This window comes from Cryptotermes secundus, unplaced genomic scaffold, assembly GCF_002891405.2.
Source record: "Cryptotermes secundus unplaced genomic scaffold, Csec_1.0 scaffold1161, whole genome shotgun sequence".
In the NCBI taxonomy this organism is placed as follows: domain Eukaryota; kingdom Metazoa; phylum Arthropoda; class Insecta; order Blattodea; family Kalotermitidae; genus Cryptotermes; species Cryptotermes secundus.
The window spans coordinates 45185-70500 of NW_019745101.1; the positions used below are offsets into that span (position 1 = coordinate 45185).

General features: G+C 37.9%; 1 protein-coding gene across 1 annotated transcript in view; it reads right to left on the reverse strand.

Moving 5' to 3' along the window:
* LOC111875018 (leukocyte tyrosine kinase receptor) overlaps positions 1-25316 on the reverse strand; it is a gene marked incomplete at its 5' end in the record, with an annotated part of 164894 nt that overhangs the window by 42720 nt on the left and 96858 nt on the right. Inside the window, 11 exon segments of the mRNA XM_023871021.2 lie at positions 794-1039; positions 1336-1518; positions 1968-2124; positions 2208-2378; positions 4139-4280; positions 15342-15501; positions 18656-18700; positions 18787-18846; positions 22076-22167; positions 22409-22575; positions 23236-23363. Of these exon segments, the coding sequence (XP_023726789.2) occupies positions 794-1039; positions 1336-1518; positions 1968-2124; positions 2208-2378; positions 4139-4280; positions 15342-15501; positions 18656-18700; positions 18787-18846; positions 22076-22167; positions 22409-22575; positions 23236-23363 (1551 nt within the window).

A 25316-nucleotide genomic window follows, 5' to 3' on the forward strand; every position in this document is an offset into this window, starting at 1 on the left:
ACAGAGTATTGTTGCATTATCAACCACTGAGGCCGAATTTATTGCAGCAGCTTAGTGCTGTAAAGAATTGAAATATCTAAAGACGTTGATAGAGGAGTTGACAGGAAAAAGAGTGGAAGCTGAACTGTGTGTCGACAATCAGAGTGCAATCAGGCTAATAGAATCTGGACAAGTAACGCATAGGAGTAAGCACGTAGACATTAGGTATCACTATATAAGTGAACAATTGAAAGAGAAACTGTTCTCAATTAAATATTGTAATACTGAAACTCAGGTGGCAGACATTTTAACAAAACCGCTATCACCAGAGAAATTTACCAAGTTTAGAGACATTATATTTAAGAAGAAATAAGTCTGATTTTGATAAGACTAAGAAAATTTTAATAACATGTACTAATTTTGTAATCTGAAGACCAAAATTACTAAGTGTTATTCAATTTAACTTTGTAAAACAGCTAACAATGTTGACAACATTTTGAAATTAAGGAGGAATGTTGAGAATCTAGTAATGTAAAAATGTTGAAGTTGGTAATAATGATCAATATTCATTTGTTTTTGTTTCAGCTTATAATAAAAAGTTTCTTCTCATCCAATATGACTGTTAAGTGATGTGTAAGCATGACACAAAGAAAATGAACAAATGTAAGGTCTATATTTTACATCACACAAGTTTTCAGTACAATGAACTGTATTTGAGAAAACTTTTAAAGTCTGATTTGATCTTGACATAAAGTAATTTAATTAAATTCCATCAAGTAGTTTCACAGCTAAAACATATAGACATTGCACTTACAGATGCAGGATATGTTGTCAGCCGCAAGCATCCAATTATCAGGACAGATGCATTGGACACTGCTACGAAATTCATCAAGTGCCACGCAGCGATAGTCACAGTTGCAGGCCTTGTCCAGTGCAGGGATGATGAGTACTAAGCCTGGGCCGCGGTGTTTCCCAGTCTCAACATCGGTCAGAATCTCTGTTCTGACATAAGAATAGCCACCTTCCCCATTCCTTATGGGCTCAGACCATGCATTTCCACCTGTTGGACCATTGCAGTTAGCACTCCTGATTTATATTCAAATTTATATTCATATTTGTACAGAAGCACTGCTAGTTCACTTTCTTTAATAACATGAACATTTTCATGGATTTCTTATTGTATATAAGTAAATACTATAGAAATGCATATCACTGGGCCATGACAGCTTTTTCCTACATCCTCCTGTACTCAGCTTTAAAAGACATAACTTAATATCTCATATAATCGGCATGGAAAACAAAACATTGTAGAAATGTGCATGGTCCTATCACCTTAAACTTCTTACAAATACAAACCTGCAAAACCACCTCCACCACCCCCTGCTGCACATCCACCCCCTCCACCACCAAACCCTCCTTCACCCTCCCCTGTGGACTGGTTGTAACATGCCTGTCCACCAATGCCACTGTCTAGCAGTGCCCATCCAGTTTCCATCCGGAACTCCAAGGAGCTGTTGTTTCTCCAGCCACCACCAGCACCTGGAACAAGTTCTGTTCATAATAACTGCAAATTTTTATAATGCCCACTTTGGCTATAGATTCAACTTCCACCCCTGACTTTTGTAACAGCCTCTTTGTAAATGAAGAAAGTTGTCTTCTGGGTTTAGGCACCGTGTATTCTTCGTTTTGGCCGACGTTTCGGAGGAACGTAGCGCCTCCATCTTCAGAGCAGTTGAATAGCTGTGGAGAGCAGTAACAGCTACTGCTCTCCGCAGCTATTCAACTGCTCTGAAGATGGAGGCGCTACGTTCCTCCGAAACGTCGGCCAAAACGAAGAATACACGGTGCCTAAACCCAGAAGACAACTTTCTTCATTGTCATCGCCGTGAAAACCTCAAAACTTACATAGCCTCTTTGTAAGTCTGTATTTCTCCTATTAAGAAGGAATGAAAAAAATCTACCATGAATTTAATTGAACATCACTCTACCTGCAGCATTTGAACCAAACTCATTGCCCGTCATATCCAGTCTGCTAGCATTCAAGCCATGTCCATGCTGATAATTATCATCCATACTCCTGCTGCGACTAAGGCCACCTCCACCAGATGCCACTACCAGTGGCACAGACTCGTTGTCCCGGTTCACCTATGGGATAAGAGTTTTGAGTATATGCCTAGCATATTTCCTGTAAGTGACACAGCACTGTTGCTGAAGTGGACACAACTCACCAGAAACACAAAGGTGCCTCCACCGCCACCTCCACCCCTACATATGAAGTTGAGATTTAGCACTCTGTTGATAGAACTATCTTCTTGTGGCTGTGCTAACATCTTTATTAAAGAACTGCTCTTGGAAGAACTGGGCTTGTTGGGCTGCACAAAGGTTCCACTGTTCAGGTCCTGAATCACACAATGACAGTCTCCACATCTGATAACTCCCTCATATTTAGAACAGGATGCACTAAAGAAAGACTATTCTCCTGTGATGCCAACATACCATTATCATAAGCAATGATCTGGTAAACATGTGACAGTAGTGTAACTATTGCAGCTTCTGTGAATAAAATGCCATGATGATAAATTTTATTTTCAGTTTTCAGTAGTTTTGATTTAGTTTGTAAATTATGATTTCATACGTGTTATAAATAACCAGTACAGCCCAGTTACTTTCAAATCAATTAATCAATCTTCAGTCCTGGTATCAGAATCCAATATTGATTATTCCTTATACAAAAACCTAGGACCACATTAAGTACTGAGCTCACTCAATCCAATCAGCATTATTAAACCTATATATTTTAGTTCCATTTTAACAGCATCTATAATACACGCACTATATCCAAAGTGTCCTTTTCCTATAGCAAGTTCTGTGTAATTTTTCCACGTGATTGTTTCCATTATGTGTGCTACTTGTCTGGTATCACTCAGCCTTCTTGATGTATTATATACGTATTTATGTCGACAATAGTAAGCAATGCATGAAGCTCTAAGTTTCATCATGAGAGGTGTCTTCCTGTGACATTTTTCTTCTGAATTCTATGTACATTAAAATATTTAAAAAATGAAGATATGCAATCATTTCTGTTGTGAAAGCCAAGATTCATGGCATTTTATTCCTACTCTTTCATATTTATTGACTCAGTCCTTAATTTATTCTTCTTGAAATAACATAAACATGTTACAAGTCCCCATGAAATATAACAGACATTTGATTTTCAAACTACATTAATTGAAAGCTGACAACAGGATCACTTAATGCTTGGTTGGTTAATACAATGTCTATCAACTGGTGATCTGCAAATTCAAGTTGGGGTTCTTTTTCTTTTACCAGAACTCAAATAATCACTATTTCACAAGTGGAAACTTCTCTATCTTTAATTTTTCATAGTTCGTTTCTTTTTAGTACCTGCATAATTCATCTTGAATATGGCTATCAGTTTCAGTGAAAGACTGAGTGGTGACAAAACAGGGCACTGACTTTTGGGGATGGTCTTTGAATCTCAGTAAATGGGTGACAGAAGTGTGATAAAAATCCAGATCCTTGGAAGATAATGTGTATGTCTTACGCAGGACATTAAGTAAACAGGTTTCATAGTTTTAAGATTTGATATTCTACATAGATTGTGATGCCACGTAATTTGAAAAAGTCCCAAAATTTGGAAGAATTATCGCCTCCAAACTCTGCTTACTTTTACCTTCTGCTGGTTTCTTGTTTGGCTTACTCTATGACCCTGAAGCTGGAAGCGATATGTTTCTCTGACATATCAGACTCTCCCCAAACTACATGGTGTTAAAACTCAGAACACCATGTTTCTTAATTGTTAATTTTTAGACTCTTATTTCTGTTATACAATGTGAGATAAATGCAGTACTGGTCTTCAGAAACACATACTGTTGTTTTATTAGACCAAAGTCAGAAATGGCTTAGAAATACTAAGTGAATATACTTGACTCTAACCTAATTTTTTATAGTGGTTTCCTCTACAACACTATCAGTGCAATAACTATACTGCCATGACTCAGTTTCCAAAATATCATTTGTGATAAGAAGATGAAATCATGTTGAAAAGACTTAGACTTCTTATGGTCCAATAAGATGACAGAGGGTGTCACTGAGCTGTTGAACTAGGGCCTGATTAATAGATGTGCATGGATCTCACCTCGCACCCATTGGAGCCCTCCTGTCCAACAAGTATATACAACTGCTGCCCTCTGTGGAGCTCAACCACTGTCCGCACAATGGCACCACTGCTGGAGCCTCCGGTAGAACCAAGGCCTCCGCTTGCACCCTTTGCAATGATCCTAATACCATAAAAATATAATTGTGAAGCGAAGCATAAAAGAGATACAAGTGGAAGCTAGAAAACTACACACTTTATAATGTTGGCTTTTTGGAATAAAATAGTACAATACTGAAGTCTGACTTGGTTCATCCTGGGCCATCACACTAGTAACAGTATAAAGGAAAGTGACAATTTCCTTCTGAAGATAGTTGCTACAACTGAAACATGTAAAGGATGAAAGATTAAAAAAAATGACACTAAACGATGGAACCACGGCATGACATACATTCATCTTCCTTTAAAGATAAGAAGTATAAAGGACACGAACCAAATTGCTTCTAGATTTTAAGAAACAATTTTTTAAATGATACTGTGTAAGTAGACTAATTATAATAATCTCTACACATTTTAACAAATTCATGCATATCTTAATAATTATTACTCATATATGATAATGTTTTATACCTATGACATTGTAATAGTAATTTCTGTGAGTACTGATAATGACCAGTGACATTGTAATAGTAGTTTCTGTATGCACTGATAATGTCCTTCTGAAGATGGTCGTTACAACCGTAACATGAAAAGAATGATAGATTAAAAAAAACACAATATTTATCAATCACACTGGATGGTGTGAATAATCTTTTATGCAATACTGAAGATTTTCCTGTGTTCTTGCAAACAGTTGCTGAAACTCTGTAAAACCCTTAATATTCTACATAGCTTATTCCTGAAAGCTGAAGTTATGCATTAGACACCAGTATGAAAATCTGAAGGTGAGAATATTCAAACTGGCTGTATCAGGGAAATTGATTATTGACCACATACACTATAAAATGAATAATGGTGGTGATGAGAATGATGATGATGGTGGTGGTGGAGGTGATAACATTTTTTATTTATTTATGTGCTTAACCAACAGACTGGACGTCAATTATAAAATAGCATGAACAAAGATGAATACAAAGAAACAAATACACACAAACAAAGACAAAAAATAAAACATTGCAACTTGGGTCATTTAGATAATAATGAAAATTAATAAGTACAATGGCTCCAGCAATTATGTGGCACTGGCCCTCCACTGGTCCCTATCCTGAGCCAGATCTATCCAATCCATGCCATCCCATCCTATCTCTCTAAGATCCATTCTAATATTGTCCACCCACCTACGCCTTGGTCTCCCCTGTGGTGTCTTTCCTTCTGGCTTTCCCACCAATATCCTATATGCATTCCTCGTCTCCCCCATTCATGCTACATGACCTACCCACCTCATCCTCCTTGACTTGATCATTCTAATTCCACCTGGAGAAGGATACAAGTTATGAAGCTCCTCATTATGCAGTTTTCTCCAACCTCCTGTCACTTCATCTCTCTTTGGTCCGAATATTCTCCCGAACACCCTGTTCTCAAACACCCTCAGTCTATGTTCCTCCCTTAATGTCAGAGACCAAGTTTCACACCCATACAAAACCACAGGCAGAATTATAATTTTGTATATTCTATTTTTTAGGTTTTTGGACAACAGACTAGAAGACAAAAGGTTCTGGACATGTCAGTTCCGTCAGAACTTTTTTTCTTCATGCATATAGTCTTCTCATTCTTCTACTCTCAACATTTCAGTGCCCTTACTTCAATTTGATTCCTCTCATTGTTTCATAAATTCCTTCTAACTGTTCCATCCTCCGTGTTTTCCATTTTCTATCCATCAAGTTAGTTGCATTGTCTATGGATATTCTTCCATTCTTTCTACATCCTTACATGATTGCAACATTCTGTCTTCTGTCCTCTGTTAATGTTTTCCTTGTGTGTTCTCTCTCTGGCTGTTTCATGTCTTTATTTTAAAAGCATCCTTCTCTTTTTGATTTAGTACTCAGAATTCTAACCCATGTAGTTAAATACACAAGTCGTTGCATTTTATGAATTCTGCTGTTTTCTTAAATGTAATTTTATATTTCCAGGGCATTTTTTTGGCTTTACAGCAATACAAATCACATACAATTCAAACAGGGTTATTTTTTAATAACAGTTCTTGGTCCAAATGGACACCAAATGCCATCTAGTACAAGAGTGAATATATGTTACACATGTAACACCTACATACAGAATAATAGTCAGATATTAAGAGTATTTCAATTAATGAAATCTAAAATGCTAGTAAACTTTTAAAGTGGAAAAAACAAAATTGTTCTAGTATCAATACAAAAAGTTTTATATATTATTACATGTCAAAATATTTTTAATACATAACATAAGAACCATAAAGTATTCAATGGCACGAGTTTCTTAAAAAATTTGCTGGATAACATATTTTTAGCATATAACATAAACAGCTTTATAGCACTGAAAGGCTTTATAAAGCACCAATCTTGCTAAAAAACATCTAACCAAAATACTTTGTGGCTCATAACATCTACAGTTACATAATATTTGAAGACTTATGAAGCACCAGTCTCTCTGAAACTGTTTACAGTGAAATCTCTGTCTTTGTATACTGAGGCATCAGTTTCTCTGTGTCTTCTTTTCTTTCATGCAAAAAGTTTGCCACGACAGGATGTGTATCATAATATTCTGGTCCTACATCATTCAAAGATCATACAATCAATATTGAATTAATGGATTCTTGTGTTAGAGACACTCAGTGAGGCGATTTTATCTGGTTATATTGGTGGTCACTGAGTGGGGATATGTTAATAAAACTGAAAGAAGCAATTTTTTAAGATGCTTAAATATTAAAATCTTTCATAGTCCATTACGGTATATCATGTTGTAACTCAGTTTGTCTATTTATAATACCTCTGTAACTGAAGGCCAGTTATCATGTAAAATTAAATTGTATTAAGCCACAACAACTTTGCAATAAATCCAACTAATGAGACATCTGTATCAGTAAATTCTTTGGGAGCTGAAGCTGCCAGTAGACAAGACATCTTTGAAATAATATTATCTTCTTCATTGTTTATTCTTAAGTTGAAGAAATGTAAAAATGTGACACAAACTCTGTTCTGGCTGCAGATAATTATTGTCTTCCTATTGTAACAAACAAATGGTGTACAGTGTTCTTCTTATAATTCCCTTGTGATTCCTTGTCCTCACTTTAAACTGCCACTTTTATTACTGTTACTGAAAGATATCAATATCCCTTCTTCACCATGAGGAAGGGGCTGCTGCTAATAATATTGTGTCATGAAGGCTGAAAGCCAGAATATTCAAACAAGTAGAGGTGGTCATTACTAGACAGTGGCATGGTAAACATGTTACTGATGCAACAATAGTGAACATGGTTTTTTCTATGAGCTGAAGGCCAAGGCTGTGAGATTAGATGGGTTCTGAAAGCTCCCAGAGCTGTCAGACAGTAAAATATGGTCATGATCCACATATGACTTGGAACAAAGAATCACTGTGCTGGCATGGGCCAGCAGCAAATTATCAGACAGTCAGTCAGTCAGTCAGTCAGTCAGCCAGCCAGCCAGCCAGCCAGCCAGCCAGCCAGTCAGCCAGTAATGAGCTTAAAACAAACAGTAGTAGTTTGTACTTGGCCATGAGGAATCTCCACTGTTAGCAGCCTCTACCTAGCAATGTCTAGTGATGACAGAATAACAAACAGAAGAATTTTCTTTCCCAATTAATGCATCAGAAAGCATGAAGGCGTTCTTTTTGTTGGTAATACTAATATACGCATGTCGTACAATCTGACCACATGGCTGTCCCAGTATGGTTCCAGGCAGTGTGGTGGTAAGTTGGTTTTTCGTATGCGCACGTGCACGCTAGTGCGTATACCAGATGATATTACTGGATGTAAAAGTGGAAGTGTGTGGATCAAGAAATAAAAACTACAGAAAATAAACGAAAAGTTTTACAACAGGTTATGGGCCCAGGATTCTTCCACTGCGCGTAGTATATAATTAACTGAAGAGTTGTGGATATTTTTGAGTGTTATCAAAGGTCTCGAATCCAACTGCAACCTTGCCACCGATTGAAAAGCTGGACGGTCGTTTAAATTATTCTGATTGGAAATTCGGAATGATGCTTTATCTCAAAGACTTGGGCATTTGGAACAGTGTAAATGGATACCCTACAGGAGATACTACGACCGAAACACAGAAGACCCAGCATGATGCAACGGCCCTAATAAAGATTGGCCTCATGGTCAAGCCCACTTGTTATCCTATCATTCGTGATGCAGAAACAGCCAAATCTGCGTGGGAAAAGCTTTCTGTAGCTTTTGAGGATGATGGCCTGAATCGAAGATGTCAGTTATTGCGCAAACTGGGACAATTGAGGTTAGAACAGTTTAAAAACTTGACTGAGTATACTCATGCTTTTGTGGACATTGCTGATAAGCTGCGGTCAATGAAGAAACCTCTTGATGACGAATTCGTAGCGGCAATGATGTTGGCAAATTTGCCTGATAGGTTTGAACCAATGAGACAAACCTATGATAATTGTGGTATAACAATTTCTACTGACTTGATTTCCAGAAAATTGCAAGAGTATGATGACACGAACTTACATAGTAAAGAAGATGTGGCTCTTCTGTCTCATGGAAAGGAAAGGTTTCCAAGAAAACCTAAGTGTTGGTTGTGTGGTGAAATTGGCCATGTACGGATGGACTGCCCCAAGAAAGTGCAGAATTCCTCGAAACAGGGAACTAAGAAGAGTTTTTCAAAGCAAGAAGACAAGATGTCAGCTAAGAAAGAGAAGACATCTCGTCGCGAGAATTCCTACTTCGCAGCACTGACATTGGAGACCAATGATGATTCTAGTTGGTATGTCGACTCAGGGGCTACTTCTCATTTGACATCTCGACTGGATTGGTTTAAGAAAGAGAAGGAGATGACTGGAGTAGAAGTGTTCACTACGGGAACAAATAAATTAGAATGTCTAGGATCTGGCTCTGTTCGGGTAAAGTTTAAGAATGATGACTCTATTTCAAATATTAGTAGTGTACTGTATGTTCCAGAAGCCAGAACAAACTTGTTGTCAGTGAGTAAATTGGTTGATAAAGGACATGTTGTTGTGTTTGAGGAATCTGGTTGTAGGATTTATAGTAAACATAATATGTCTATTAAAGGTAATGTTCTAGGTACTGCATCTAAGGTTGGGAATCTGTTCAAAATGGATGTGGAGGAGATGGAACGGGTCAACCTGGCAAAAACTGATAAAGATGAAAATTATCAGCTCTGGCACAAGAGGTTAGGTCATATTAATCCAACCAGTATGAAGATAGCTAAAAATGGAGTATGTGAAGGTATTTGTTTTAATGACACTGTACCGGATACATGTATATCTTGTATAAAAGGCAAGTTTGCAAAGAAACCATTTAGGGCACGTAAGAGTAAAGCAAAAGGATTACTGGACGTAATCCACTCAGATTTATGTGGACCTATGGAAGTTGAGTCCTGGAATGGAGCTAAGTATATTCTTACCTTTACTGATGAATTCTCTAGAAAGGTTTTTGTATATTTCATAAAGTCTAAGAGTGAAGTGTTTACTGTTTTTTGTAATTTCAAGGCTCTTGTTGAGAATCAAGTTGGGAAGACTATTAAAGCCCTACGAACTGATAATGGTGGGGAATATATTTCTAAACATTTCTCTGATTATCTTGAGCAAAATGGGATAGAGCATCATGTGACAGTACCTTATAATCCTCAACAAAATGGATTAGCCGAAAGGGTTAATCGTAGTCTTTGTGAGATGGCCAGATGTCTGATGAGTGAAGCAAAGTGTAATAAGCGAATGTGGGCAGAAGCCATCAATACGGCAACTTACATTAAAAATAGGGTTCCACACAAAGCTTTGATAAATAAGACGCCACAGGAATGCTGGTCTGGGGAAAAGACTAATGTATCCCATTTTAAAGTATTTGGATGTGTGGCATACATGCATGTACCAAAGGAAAATAGGCTTAAATGGGATTCTAAATCGAAGGGGATGTGTTTTGTAGGATACTGTGAGAAGTCTGGAAACTACAGACTGATTGATCTGTCCAACCCTAAATCGGTAACATTTGCACGAGATGTCATTTTCTTGGAAAATGTAAGGGCTAGTGTAGATGAAGAGAATGTAAATGCATCTACTGATTTCATCAAGCCTAGCTATTTTGGGTCTGAGATCTCTGATAGTGGGGATCAACCTGATGCAGAAAAAGTATTAGATGACTCTACTGTAAATCTGAATGAGAGTGATCATACTCCGGTTGCATCTGTATTAAGTGATGCTGAAACTGATGATGTACTTGCAGTTCCTGTACAACAGGTTGAGAATGAACCAGGTACAATGATGAGGGTTAGACGCCCACCATTGTGGTTGCAGGATTATGAAACTAATTTCATGACTGTTGAAAGTTTTGTTGACAACTGTCCAGATTCATATTCAAGTGCTGTTAGAGGACCTGATAAAAATAATTGGAAAAGGGCAATGAAAGAGGAGTATGATGCACTCATTCAGAATAATACATGGAATCTAGTAGAGCTGCCCAAAGGTAAGAAAGCTATCTCATGTAAGTGGGTGTATGTAGTTAAAAAGGACTTACAGAGTGATCCCAAATACAAGGCACGCTTAGTTGCTAGAGGTTTTTCTCAAATTGATGGGATTGACTATAATGAGACTTATTCACCAGTTGTTGGAAGGTCTGTAATAAGATTTTTGTTAGCCTTGACTGTTGAGTTAAATTTGAAGATGTATAGTCTTGATATTTGCACAGCCTTCTTGAATGGAGAATTAGAAGAAGAAATATACATGACTCAGCCTGAGGGTTTTACTGTTGAAGGATTGGAAAATAAAGTTTGTCTATTAAACAAAGCTTTGTATGGATTGAAGCAAGCTTCACGTACATGGAATACTACTATTACTAAAGAGTTGGTAACTCTTGGTTATGAAGTTTCTGTTAATGAGCCATGTATGTTTTACAGAAAGATGGATGATTCATTTACTGTTTTAGCATTATATGTTGATGATTTCTTAATTGTAACCAATGATATCTCTGAAAAAGAAAGACTTGTAAAGAAACTAGGATCTAAGTTCAGATTAAAAGATCTTGGAGAAACTAAGTACTTGTTAGGTATGAGAATTAGGAAAAGGAATGGAAGTATTTATGTAGATCAAGAGGAATACATATGCAAGATACTGGAAAAGTTTGCCATGATAAACTGTAAAAATGTATCTACACCTCTTCCTGCTGGTTGTAAGCTAGACAGAAACAATTCTGATAAGTTAAGTGAGATTTTCTCTTATCAAAGTTTGGTTGGCTGCCTCAATTACTTAGCTCTTATAGCAAGACCTGACATTGCTTTTGCAGCCAGTTTCCTAGGTCAATACAATTCTTGTGCCACGGCTGAACATTGGAAATGTGCCAAGCATGTATTGCGTTATCTAAGAAAAACTAAGGACCTGTGTTTGGTGTATTCTAAGACAGGAAAATCCATTGTTGGGTACTCTGACTCAGATTATGCTAATGGAGAAGATAGGAAGTCTTACTCGGGAAACATTTTTGAATTAGCAAATGGACCTATTTCTTGGGAGGCAAAGAAGCAGAAAAGTGTTGCACTTTCTACTACTGAGTCTGAATATATTGCTCTAAGTGAGGCTTGTAAGGAGGGTGTCTTTCTCAGAAAAATGTTGATGGAACTATTAAATGATGACTCTCCAATTTTGATGAATGTTGACAATCAAAGTTGTATCAAGTTAGCCTCAAATCCAGTATTTCATTCCAGATGTAAACACATCGATGTACGATATCATTATGTAAGAGAGGTAGTACAGAATGGATTGATTGATCTTGAATATGTGCCTACAGAAATTATGAAGGCCGATATAATGACGAAGAGTTTACCTAAGGTGAAGCATGAATATTTGCTAGATGCATTGGGCATGAAACCTTTTGATTGTATAAATTGAATTTATGTGCCCATGTGATTGTACCATAATATTTTGGTTATTATTATTATTTAATTTACATGCTATGATTATGGGGGAATGTTGGTAATACTAATATACGCATGTCGTACAATCTGACCACATGGCTGTCCCAGTATGGTTCCAGGCAGTGTAGTGGTAAGTTGTTTTTTCGTATGCGCACGTGCACGCTAGTGCGTATACCAGATGATATTACTGGATGTAAAAGTGGAAGTGTGTGGATCAAGAAATAAAAACTACAGAAAATAAACAAAAGGTTTTACAACACTTTTGCAGTGTTGTTTGTAGTTCTTGGCATAAAGTGTTATGTCTGGCACTATCCTGTTAACATAACTTCCTGCGATGAAGGGTCCCATACCTTAAGCATGCTATTTGTGGATTCATTTTCATGTCTCTCTGTGTTGGCAGAATCAATAAAATGTACCCAAAATTTACATCAAAATATGTAAGCTTTTTCACGTGTTCAGGGAAACATACCTCCGAATATTCAGGATATTCTCATTAAGTTTGGAAAGTTGATCAAAAATTTCCAATTCTGAAGGAGCTGTTTGAAAATACCTTGCTAAAACAGTGATACTCTTCAACCCTTATTACAAATCAGACAATACTTTAAGGGCCGATTCAATTTCCAATTCTGATCAAATCATGGCCAACAAGATTGTCAAGAAGCTTCCAGAGGCTGCCCTTGAGTCTCTTTTAATTGTTTTACCATCTGTTGTAATCCCAACTAATGTCTCAGATGACATGCTGATTGACTGACATGCTATTATCAAATCTTCCGAATTTTTAAGTTGTATTACTCCAATGAAAGCACAGAGGATCTTGCCTGAACATTCTTCCAGGGTATGTTGAACGATGACAAACTCATTATCTTCGTTTTGCTGCTAAATATTACCATCATTTTTAATAGCAACACAGACATACGTTGACAAGAGCAGCACAGTTTTCTTCATTTCTAATTCACCGACCATTTGCAGCATCTCGATTATATTGAACAGGATTTCTGTACCCTAGAACCGAGCAGAATCCCAGTCATTGATAGTGATCTGGGCCTGTACTGTGCTAAAACATCACTAATGATTATGCCACCCCCGGTCATGTGGTAGAATCTTTATACATGTCAACTGTAGAGCAACAGGGTGATTTACTACACATGTGCATATATTACTTTAGAAATTTCTTTGATATTATATTACAAATCTGTGGCGATTTGCTGGGTGCTGAGCTGGTGATAAGTCACAAGGCAAAAGTGATTTCAAATTTTGGATTGCAGACAAAAAAAGTTTAGGAACCACTGGTTTAGTGTCTCCACCCATGAATATCTGTCAGATTGTTGTTCCCATAACTGCACTATTTCTATTGTAGGCTGAGGGCCCTTTGATTCCAAAAGATTAATGAGGCATTCTGATTCTTCCTCACTTTTGCCATGAATAATACTGACCAAGGGAACAATCCCATTTCTAGTATATTTTGTACTTTCTCTCTTGTGCACAGTACCTAACAAGTTGTATGAGAGATGTAAGATGGTTTATGAGTTCCATTGATTTCTATGCCCTTTAAAGAATGTATATCTTTCCTGTAGTCAATGAATTCAATTTCTTGACTTTATACCAATCATCACATGGCTGTGACAACTTTGAAGGGTAGAAAATATGCACTTCCTTTGTCTCCAAGATTGTTGCATCTGTATCTCCTGATGAAACAGTTGTGCTTTTTCAAGAATTTGCTGTAGCCAGGGACAAATTTTGTTCATAAAATAGAAGCAGACTTATTCTTGGAAATGGTGTATTTTATTGAACACATTTCTGTGCTTTCTTCTATTAAGAATTTCCTTATTTGAATTAAATTTGAATTCTTTATAATATTATGGCTGATATCCAAAGATATAAGCAATAAAAAATAAAACAGAAAACCAACTTGCTGTGCAATAGTAACTTCCCAGTTCGATACTGCTATATGTTTTTATGTATTGAAATGATACTGCCATTATAGTACCGTGCACAACACAGACAAAACTGAACAAGTGTGAACTTGTAAGAAAAATCCAGCCTGGTAGCATGTGAGGTTTTCTTATATCTCACAGCATAAGGTTGAAGGCAAATCATTTACATTTCTTATTTGGAGGCATGAGGGGGCTCTGCATCATCCTTATTGAGGGGACCTACCTAACATACTGGGATTTTGAAGAAATGTCCTGGTACAAATAATAAAACACAAAAGATATTCTATTTTTCATGAAATCCTTGAAGTTTGGAACTTTATATATGTTTCTTGTTTGGCTTAAACAGTAAATTGAATTTATAAAACTTTGCTGGACCAACACAATCACAGAACACCAGACTGATGAGAATAGATTAAGTCAGCTGAATTTCCAGATGGCACAAAAGAAATGAAGAACTAATGATGATCACAAAGTAAATGAAGCTTCATAACTAGTGCTCTTTGCAAAATATTATTAAGATGACCAAATCAATGCTGATGTGAGTGGGGCATGTAGCATGCATTGGATTAGAAATTAGGAAGACATTACTTGAATAACACAACCATAGAACAACAACATTAAAATGGATCTTTAAAACCTGTGGTATGAGGATGTGACTGGATTCTTCTGACTCAGATACAAGACAAGTGGCAGGTATATATGAAAATGTAATGAAGCTTCAGGTTCCATAAGTCTGGAAATTTCTTAACCAGCTAACAGCTATTAGCTTGTCAAGAACTCTGCTCCATGCTGTTTGCTAGATTTAAATTACAGAAACAACAAATTTTATAAAATACTACACAGTAAAACAGAAATAGCCCAGCTGCAATCCTAAAAATTAGGTGTGAGGATAGTTCAGCACACGGTTTAAGATTGAAACAAATGGTTATGAATCATGGTATAAGCCATTCTTCTTACTTGACATGAGCTGTATACATTTAAATACATAATTTGATGACAAATATCTTACGAAACACAAACATCTCCAAAATGATTATAAAATATCTACCCAGAGGTAGAAGGTGTTTGGGAAGACTCTTGAAAATATGGAGAGACTCTGTTTTTGAAAAATGAGAACAGCAAACAATTAGTACTGAGAAGTATGATGCTCAGTACAGAAAACTACACACACTATGAAAACTTGGCACAACAGCATTCAAAGCAATATTTAGTACCCACGTGTAATAGCCACCCTCTGGGGATGTCCACCGTTGTATCCCAGCCCAAGGTGGAGTGTCCAACAAAACAACGTTTGTGGCGGTGTACTGGTATTCTCTGAAGCAGTTCTCTGGTGTTGGACCACTCCGGCCCCTTGCACCACAAGTAGTGATGGTGTACACTGCACAGCAAATTACATTTTATATTGCACATGAGTATTGATGAAAAGTTAATTTTTAAATAGCTAAATCATATATATTAATTCATAGCTCAAGCGGTTAGTTGCTGGCTTCCTACCATGGCGGTCCAGGTTCGATCCCGGGTCTGGTCAAGTGGGATTTGTGGTGGACAAAGTAGCGCTGGGGTAGGTTTTCTCCGAGTACTTCGGTTTCCCCTGCTGATCTCCATTCCATCAATTGCTCCACAATCAACCTCACCTATCATCTGGGGCTGGTACAATGGGCCAGAAGTGGCTGCAGTACAAGGGACTTAGTCCCACCCCACTAGCAATAAAAAAATAATATATATCAATTCATCTGTGGGAACCTCCCACAGTCAAACAGACAACTCCCAGAGTGTAGCAAGAGCAGGCGATATCTAGCTTGCAACCTGACCACAGCCAGGTACACAGCCTGATACAGGCACACAAGCATCACCCAACTAGCGATCACCGTAACATCTCCAATGTCCATCGGTTAGTGCGCCACCTAGCAGCAAAAGTATAAAGATGCGGCCTATGATACACTAATACCAGCACTCAAAGGATAAGACCATGTGATGTACAGAAATTAATAAATTCCTTGAAATTGAGAGAGGTCTGTGGAAATGATGGCATGACGAAAGAGTGCCTCAGGCACCTTCCAATAAATTCCTTGAAATTGATGGCATCCCAGATGACTGCCTCAGGCACCTTTCAAGGTGACCATTGCTTCACCTAACACATTTATTCAATCACTGTCTACAGCTCTCTCATTTTCCAAATCCTTGGAAGGAACCAAAGTAATAACTTTACCTAAACCCGGTAAAGACCCGAAATTCCCTCAAAATTTAAGTCCGATTAGCCTCCTGTCCCCAACAGGAAAACCATTCGAAAAAGTTATTCTGAAATTACTCCAAAAACATACTGAAAAAAGAGGCCTGCTCAACGCAAGCCCGTTTGGTTTCCGTGCATGTATTGCAATGTATGAGGCAGGTGGACCACGTGACCCTTAATATCAACAATAACATATCTACAGACGCGGTGTTCTTGGATATCAGAAAAGCCTTTTATACCACATGGCACTCAGGCTTGCTGTATTAGTTATAAAAATTGCAATTCTTGAACAGCTTATTGGGTCCTTTATCTCACAATGTAAACTCAGAATTTCGGTTGAAGGCGAAATGTCAACGCCAAGGGAAATGCAAGCAGGGGTGCCACAAGGTTCGTTCCTATCCCCTACTCTTTTCAATCTGTATATAAAGAATTCCCCACAAATATATATGGTGTTTGCCTGGCACTCTTTGCAGACGACACCTGTCTGTATGCGACAGATCGCAAGGAGAGTTTTATTGTCAGAAATCCCTAGCACGGTCTCAGCTCAATGGAGACCTTATGTGAGCGGTGGAATAAAACCAAATAATGAAGATTTGACTCAGGTGGTCTACTTCTCTTGTAGTCGGCGACCGCCTGAGCCTTTTCTTAGGCTAAATGGATGAAAAATTACATTTGTGAATAGTGCAAAATATCTAAGTGTAATCTCCGAAAAGAGAGTTATATGGAGAATGCAAATATAAATGATCGAAGCCAAGGCCTTCAGAATATCCATTAGAGTATATTCCCTATTGAAAAGTGAGCAATTGAGCGCTAATATTAAATTGACCCTCCACAAAGCTCTCATTAGATCTGAAATGACTTACGCTACTCCCGCCTGGGAGTTTGCGGCAGACACTCATCTAATGAAATTGCAGCACCTACAAAATAAGATTCTCTGCACCATTGGCAATCTTCCAAGATGCACAAGGGTTTGCGATTTGCACATGGCTTTCAAAATTCTGTACGTATATGATTGTATAAAAATTATGAAGACAACAAACAGAAGTCATATAAAATCATGATAATGAGAATGTTCGGAATACTGGACAAGGCGAAGCCCGACATAGAACAGTGGTCAGGTGACTGACAGAGGCCTTGTATATATTGTACATAAGAGTAGATACTAAGAGTCCATTTGTAAATAAGTGTACATAATGACAATGTACTTTATACTACCGACTATGACTGACAAATGACACACCCGACCTCTCGTTAGAGAGGACGCACCTCAAGGACAGTGTAGTAACTTTCATACAAGGAGAAACAAAGACAGACAGACTGACTGACTATCAGTCACAATGTGACTTTGACTTTGACTTGGCTAGCATCAGTCACAGCTATGCTTGCATCAGGAGAACACTGTAGTAGCCACTCTACTAGCATCAGCAACACAGCCGAAGCTGCCAGCACTCAACCAGACCATCAGCCAGCCGGTTTCGGCGCTACAGCATGAGCATCAACCGGCCCAACCGGCATCCTAGTACTGGCTATTCCGCCGCAACAAGAACATCGCTCGGCATCCAGCAGACGCACTTGGCTTCAAAAACAACCCTTTTAGGGGGCGCAATGCTACAGCCATTGCTTGTTCAGGCTGGCCCGCTACTGAAAGCATTTCGCTAGGCATCTCACCGGCTCACAATCGCCGTGCTGCTTGAAAGAAGAATACCGTCACTAGTTCAGGCAAGCCGGCTACAAAGGGAGTTTTTGCCAGTATTCTTCAGACATGCTCTGCTTCCCTGATCGTCTTTAATATCCATTCTAATGGAAATAAAACATTTGTTGTTTTTATGTGGTTGTTTCTCCTCGTTATTGAATTCGACATCCAACACATCCATTTGAAATCCTATCTAAAACACACGCATTTATTAGTTTCTCCATAAAAAGAACACACAATGGAAAGCTTTAGGAAGCCTCTGCACAGTTAAAAGTTCAAGACACTCACACTCAAGATATTGAACTTGTGAACAACCAAAGGAACAAAATTAATTTTCATTGCTTAATTTTCAAAAATACAGGCTGAGTAAGCAACCAACCAACAAACTCTCAGTTAACATAACCAGCATCTTCAATAACAATAATACCAAAACATATTGATCAAACAGCCAGTTTAATCCAGTCAACATCCTCACAAACTATTCTCCTAGGTTATGATTTAATATTTCCTTCCTATCTATATCTATCACCCAAAGGTTTCTTTCTACAAGGAATTTAATACTAAGGCAACGCTGTATGACTCTTACATGAGTTAACCTCTAGTACTCACCAGTCTTGTTAACGAAGTCTTGGTGTGCCTCTTTATCTGGTACATCTAATGTAGAAACAAAACATTTTGTTAGTGCAAAAATTGTCACTAAGGAGAGTATCATAAATGCAGTACTGGATCTATGTACTTACCTGTCTGGTAGCAGTATGTGCTGTTGTACACATAACCATCTGATACATTGGCAGGCACACCTGAAGATAGACAACACACTACCCTTATAATCAATTTATGATATCAGGTTTCCACAGAATTTCTTATGGGGTTCACTGCTGTGTGGTAGTGAAAAAGAATTTTCACCATTTTAGGGGAACACAGTCTTCATCTGCTGGGTATGAGCTATATGGAGGTGAAGAAAAGCATTTTTAAGGAAGACTTACTCAGATAACATAGCCACCAGCTATAATGAAGGTCTTCTCTTTCTGAAACCTTGTTTCCTGCTTCTCTATGCCTTAAAAGATTCCTACTTTTCAGTATAGAGTTGAACCCCTGGGTACCATTTCCTACATAAATTATTGCTAATATACGTGTATCCTCATGCTTTGTGTGCTTAGATGAAGGCAATATGCTCCTATGAAATATCAGAAACACATTCCGCATGACATGGTTGTGGTTATTTTTTGTGACCTAACTAAGGCATTTGACTGTGTCAATCATGAACTGCTTGTCCAAAAATTGAAACACTATAGAATAAAAGGATCTCTACTAAAAGTGCTTGAAACATACCTACATAACAGGAAGCAAAGAATCATTCTACAGACTCAAGACTCAACTACATATGTTTCTAAATGGAAAACTAGCAAACATGGATTTCCGCAGGGATCTGTACTGGCGCCTTTGTTGTTCAATGTATATATTAATGATCTGCCTAGAATTATAAATGGGTTGGCACATATGGTTCTATATGCTGACAACACCACTTTTATTGTCTCTTCACAGGATATTAGTAGCCTTAATAACAAAATAAATTTAGTTATGAGACATTTACATAGATGGCTCCAAGCTAACCAATTAATACTAAATTAGAAAAAACCCATGTAATGAAATTTATGACCCCTAAGGCCACGGACTATCCATTATAATAATAATAATGATAAATAATATAATGACAAACACTTAAATTTTCTGTAAATGTTAAGTTTTTAGGTGTGTGCCTGGACAATCATTTGGGCTGGGAAAAATACTCTGATGATGTGATAAATAAGTTGAGTGTTACAACCTTTGTGCCTAGAAAACTACAGCCTATAGTAAGTAGGCAAGTGTTGAAATGGCTTATTGTGCTTACTGTCAAGCTGAACTTAAATATGGTGTTATTTTCTGTGGCTCTTCTTCGTCATCAATGAAAAGAGTTTTTGTGGCTCAGAAAAGAGCAATTAGAGCAATGTTAATGATGAGGCCTAGAAGTTCTTGTAGAGAGGTTTTCAGAGAATTAGGGATACTTACAGTTCCCTGTTTATTTATAGAGAGCATGGTCATGTTGTAATTGAAAAAGAAAATAATTATCTTACAAATAATAGTGTACATAAAATTAACTCTTACAGTACAAAATAGACTACACGTCACGTCAGCTAGACTATCCGTTATACAAAAGGGAGTGTATTATACATCCATAACAATTTTTAATAATTTGTCACATAAATTATATATTATAAAGGATAATGTTAATTTATTTAAACAAAAACTGTGTAATGCCATAGAATTTTGGCAGGGGTTCTTGTAACTTGTAGGTATTAAGTTATCTTGGGTTCACAGTAAGGAAGTCAGATGAAGGGTTAATATTTGTAGTAGAATGGGGAAGTAGCAATGTCAGTAAGAAATTGTCACATTGCATAGACTGCTTATTCACGTGGAAGAGACGGCAAGCAGCTGTACGCCTAAGGCGTACAGAGTGCCGACTCAGCGAGACGGCCTGAGAAGATCCAACCCTCTTCACCATGATGACCAACGAGAGCCGGACCTTTGGGGGAGAATTCGCTCTCTTAAGGGGCGGAGCTTACCCCAAAGACATTAGTCAGCAAGGAAAAGTTATAAAGTTGCTAACACAACTTGAGAAGCTATCTTTCAGAATCCGCAACGATGAACCAATATTCTATCATTAAATCTTTTGATCAATCTATATCAACCAATTTATCTGAGTGCACAAATGTTAAGGGAGTAGCCAGCTAGAGCCATGGTCGTGCCAGACCAAGTGAGTGGACACCATCAGCTTTCTACACCAAGTAAGTCGAGCTATTCATATCAGTCATGGACATACAGTGTGATATTATTAAAGTGTCATGTTACAGGGTTAGGGCAGAGAGCGTAGGCCCTGAGTGGGGACGTAGGAATTACCTCGAGATCTAAGGATGGTGAACCCAAGGGTAGTTTCCTCTAAATTACAATGTGTACGTAACCGGCCAGAGCCGACCATGAAAGTGATATGTATATAAGTGTATATATTAGTAGATAAATGTAGACCAAGTAAGGGGGATGCGAGTGTTAATGACTTACCCCACAGTCACACCCTCTATGTCCCCGATCTCCCATACATCTCCTGTTAGAGATACTGTGAACTCACAGTCAAGAGGTAGCTAACGAGACAAGTACCAAGTGCTTAGCCTTGCGAGTGGCCATTGCCCAAGGGCGCAAGAGGTGGAGAGATTCCTCCACGCCCCCTGTCACCAAGGCATAACAAACTGAAAGACTTTCTTATCTTGAAAGCTTTCTATTCTATTGATGAATATATGGCAAATACCTAATTGTATTATATTCCTATCGTATCTAAGTTGTGTCTATTTGGACTTGGTTGCATATCGCTACTACTTTTAATTAATCTGATGAGCTCAATATCCGGCCCAACATGGGCAACGGATCTGTGAAGCTATGTATGTATGTATCATAAAGCAGAAGAAATTACTGGAAAGAACAGAAATCAATTTTCCTCCTCTGTGCACTGCCACTACCACCACAACTAAAAGCAGCAGCAGTAGTAGCAGTAATAGCAGTAGCAGCAGCAGTAGTAGTAGTAGTACAGGAGTAGTAAAAGTCACTGAACAACATTCTTATACATGAAATCATCTGAATTCATAATACTGTAACGTTGTACTGCAGAGTCCTGTTGCACAGCAAAATAAGAAGTCATAACATTGTACTCTAATAATAGCTTGACAGTCCTAGTGGCAGGGGGTATATTTATCTAATAGGCCCCAACAAAGTAGATTCTTTTAATTCTGATCTTAATAAGGGGACAGAGAGAGCTTCTGAAATATTGTTTATGCAAACAACAGTATGGAAATAAAATACTCTCATTTTTGTGTTCCAGGGAATTCATTGACTATCTGAACGGCCACTCTCATTTCATGAAGTACTTTGCAAAATAGAGCTAGGTGGTTACTTATTATAAAAGTTAAACCTCTGACACAAAAGCAATATATGTCAGCTTACCTAAGCCAAAACACTCGGGGCTCATGGAAAGGTCGTCCAAACTCATGTAGCCCCATTTGTATCCCTTCACAGCATGGAATTGCAAGGAATATCTGTAAACAAGCAAACATAATGTTGAAGCAGCCCAAGACACGTTTGGAGTGCCCAACCCATGCATAACAAACAGTTACCTAGACAAAACAACTCTGTCCAATGTGACTATTTAAGTTTTACTACTTGAAAAGTTAGCACCCTTACATGTTTCGATCCATATGGATCACACTGGACGGAGTTGTTTTCTCTTTGTAATTGTTAGTGTGATGGACCAGAATGAAACAAATCAAAAACAGTTACCTGTTTGTGACATTTGGCAGTATGTTAACTGATCTGATCCAGTTGTGTCCTTTGCTTCCAAAGAACCAGAATAGCTTCGAGGTCTTGTTATGTCGTGGATGTATTTCGATGAGCCTCAACTCCAAACCTGCACTGTGCATGCCATATGGGAAGTAGTAGAACCGGAACTGCATCACAATTCAAATTGCACATAAATTTATGGGACAGTGATAATTATGCTTATCATCTTCCTTAATTATTAATAATATGACCTTTGCACATAATAAAAATTTACATGTTTCTTTGGTTCCTAACAGTATTCCACCATGTGCAAATATATACAGTACACTGAAGTTGGAACTGAGTTCTTAAATGTTAGAGAGAATTTTGAGGTACAAATTTTTTAATCTCCTTCAAGTTTCATCTAGTAATGGATTGGAAGATGAAAATAAAATAAATTTTAAAGAAAATACTTCAATTTTAAAATAAAAAATTTATGAAGGCTACTAGAAAAGCAACTTTTGCAAATCTAAATACCACATAATAGTTTGTAAATTACTGACAGGATTTATGTAAAATGAAATTATAATATACCAAATTGTGTATGGGCATTAATGACAAGAATAGCTGTGTTTGCTTACAGCAAGCCAACATGAGTCAGCCTTGTACACCCTTGAAATAAGATTAAATATTTTTTAAATATCACCATTTTGTATGTCCCTAAAATATGGAAAATTGGAAAACAGCTGCTGCAAGCATATTCTGTAGTCCATTACTGTAGGGGAATTCTATTTCTGAAGCTAATGTACAAGTAACTTAGAATGTTCCTGGGCCCTCTTCAAACTCACCATGCAGCTGTTGCTGTACAGCAAATTATTTCCACTGTGGTAGCAGGGTGGGGGGTGGAATATTGGACTCTCCAGGACAGGGCCTTCACCCATATCTTTAGCTGACACGGTGACATGCAAATACACACCTGCAAACGACCAAAGTGTCTGAATCACAGCAGTCTTTCACAAGAAATCCAGAACGATACAAAAGATGTAAGCATGGGTATTGGCAAGGAAGGACAACCCTCGATATCACCCCCGATCCCCAAAATATTTTGAAAAAGGAAACAGAATGAGTTACAGAATATATTACAATTTTTTTTCTAAATGGGTCTCATAGATACCTGCAGCTCTAATGCAGTCTCACTTGTCCTTAAATTAATCTTTGTCTTCCCAGTAGTCAATTATTCAACAGCATAATTTTTTAAGCTTGCAAAAATATCATACTGTCATCTATGAACAGCAGAAGTCCATATACCGCTGTATGCTTAATATAACCATTTTTTTATATTTTTCTACCTTCCCATGTTGAAGGTAGTTGGAGATGCAGGCATAAACACAAGGGGAACTATATTTTATAAGTCAGTGCAAATTTTGGCATTTGCAGATGATATTGATATAATTGGTAGAACACAAAAATCTATGAAAAAAGCTTTTCTTAATTTGGAAAGAACAGCACAAAAGATGAATCTACAAATTAACCAAAATAAAACAAACTACAGGGTGATTCAGAAAGATGGATACAATTTCAATTGGCTATATTTCCTGAATTATATGTTGCATTTGAATTCTGTAAATTTCATTTGATTATACATACATGGAAGTTTATAGATGTTCAATGTGCCCCCTTCCCGCTGCACGGATAACATCTAGACGGTAGCTGAATTCATCCCACACTCGATGACAAATATCTTGCATCACTGAGTTCACCGCAGCTGTGATACGATTTCTTAGGTCATGCAAATTTGTGGGAAGAGGTGGTACGTAAACTGCATCTTTCACGAATCCCCACAGGAAAAAGTCGCAGGGTGTGAGATCAGGAGACCTCGGTGGCCAGAACTGAAGTGCCAGGTCTTCAGTCCCCATGTGACCTATCCATCGATGAGGTAGATATTCATTCAGGAAACGTCGAACATTCAGGTGCCAAAGGTGCTGGAAAATGTAATCTCCTGAATCTTCATTCATTTGAAGATCAAGTCAGTTTTGCAGCATTCTAAGATATGTTACTCCAGTAACGGTGTTTTCATCAAAAAAGAAAGGTCCATAAACCTTTGTTAACGATATTGCACGATATTGCAACTTTTGGGCTGCCCCTCACATGTTCGAGTGTTACACGGGGATTTTGTAGCCCCTATATGCGAACATTGTGCCTGTTAACTTTCCCATTAGGTGAAACGTAGCTTCATCACTAAAAATTACACGAGGCAGAAACAATTTATCTTCCATGTTTTTGAGCTGTAATGCCGTAGAATTTCGGCATTGGTTTTGGTAACTTTTAGGTATTAAGTTATCTTGGGTTCACCATAACAGAAGTTAGCCGAAGGGTTAATGTTTGAAGTAAAAATGCGGAAGAGCGACGTCAGCAGAAAATTGTCACATAGCAGAGACCGCTGATCCATGCGGAACAACCAGAGACGGCCAAGGCATACGGAGTGTCAACTCAGCGAGACGACCTGAGGAAATCCAACCCTCTTTACCAAGCTGACCAAAGAGAGACGGACTTGGGGGAGAATTCGTGCTAGTGCAGGGGCGGAGCTTACCCCAAAAAGACAGGAGTCAGCAGGGAGAAAGTTATAAAGAAGCTGACACAACTGGAGGAGCTATCTTTGGGGATCACTTCTCTTGATCACATCTTTTGATCACCGATTGAATATCCATGCAATCTGTCAATCTATCTGAGTGTATAATGTCGAGTGAATAGCGAACCAGAGGCCAGAGGACCTGAGTCACGGTCGTGCCAGACCAAGTGAGGGGGCACCATCAGCTCTTACACCAAGTAAGTCGAACTGTTCATACAAGTCATGGATATCTAGTGTGATATTATTAAAGTGACATGTGCAGGGTTAGGACAGAGAGGGAGTAGGCCCTGAAAGGGGGAA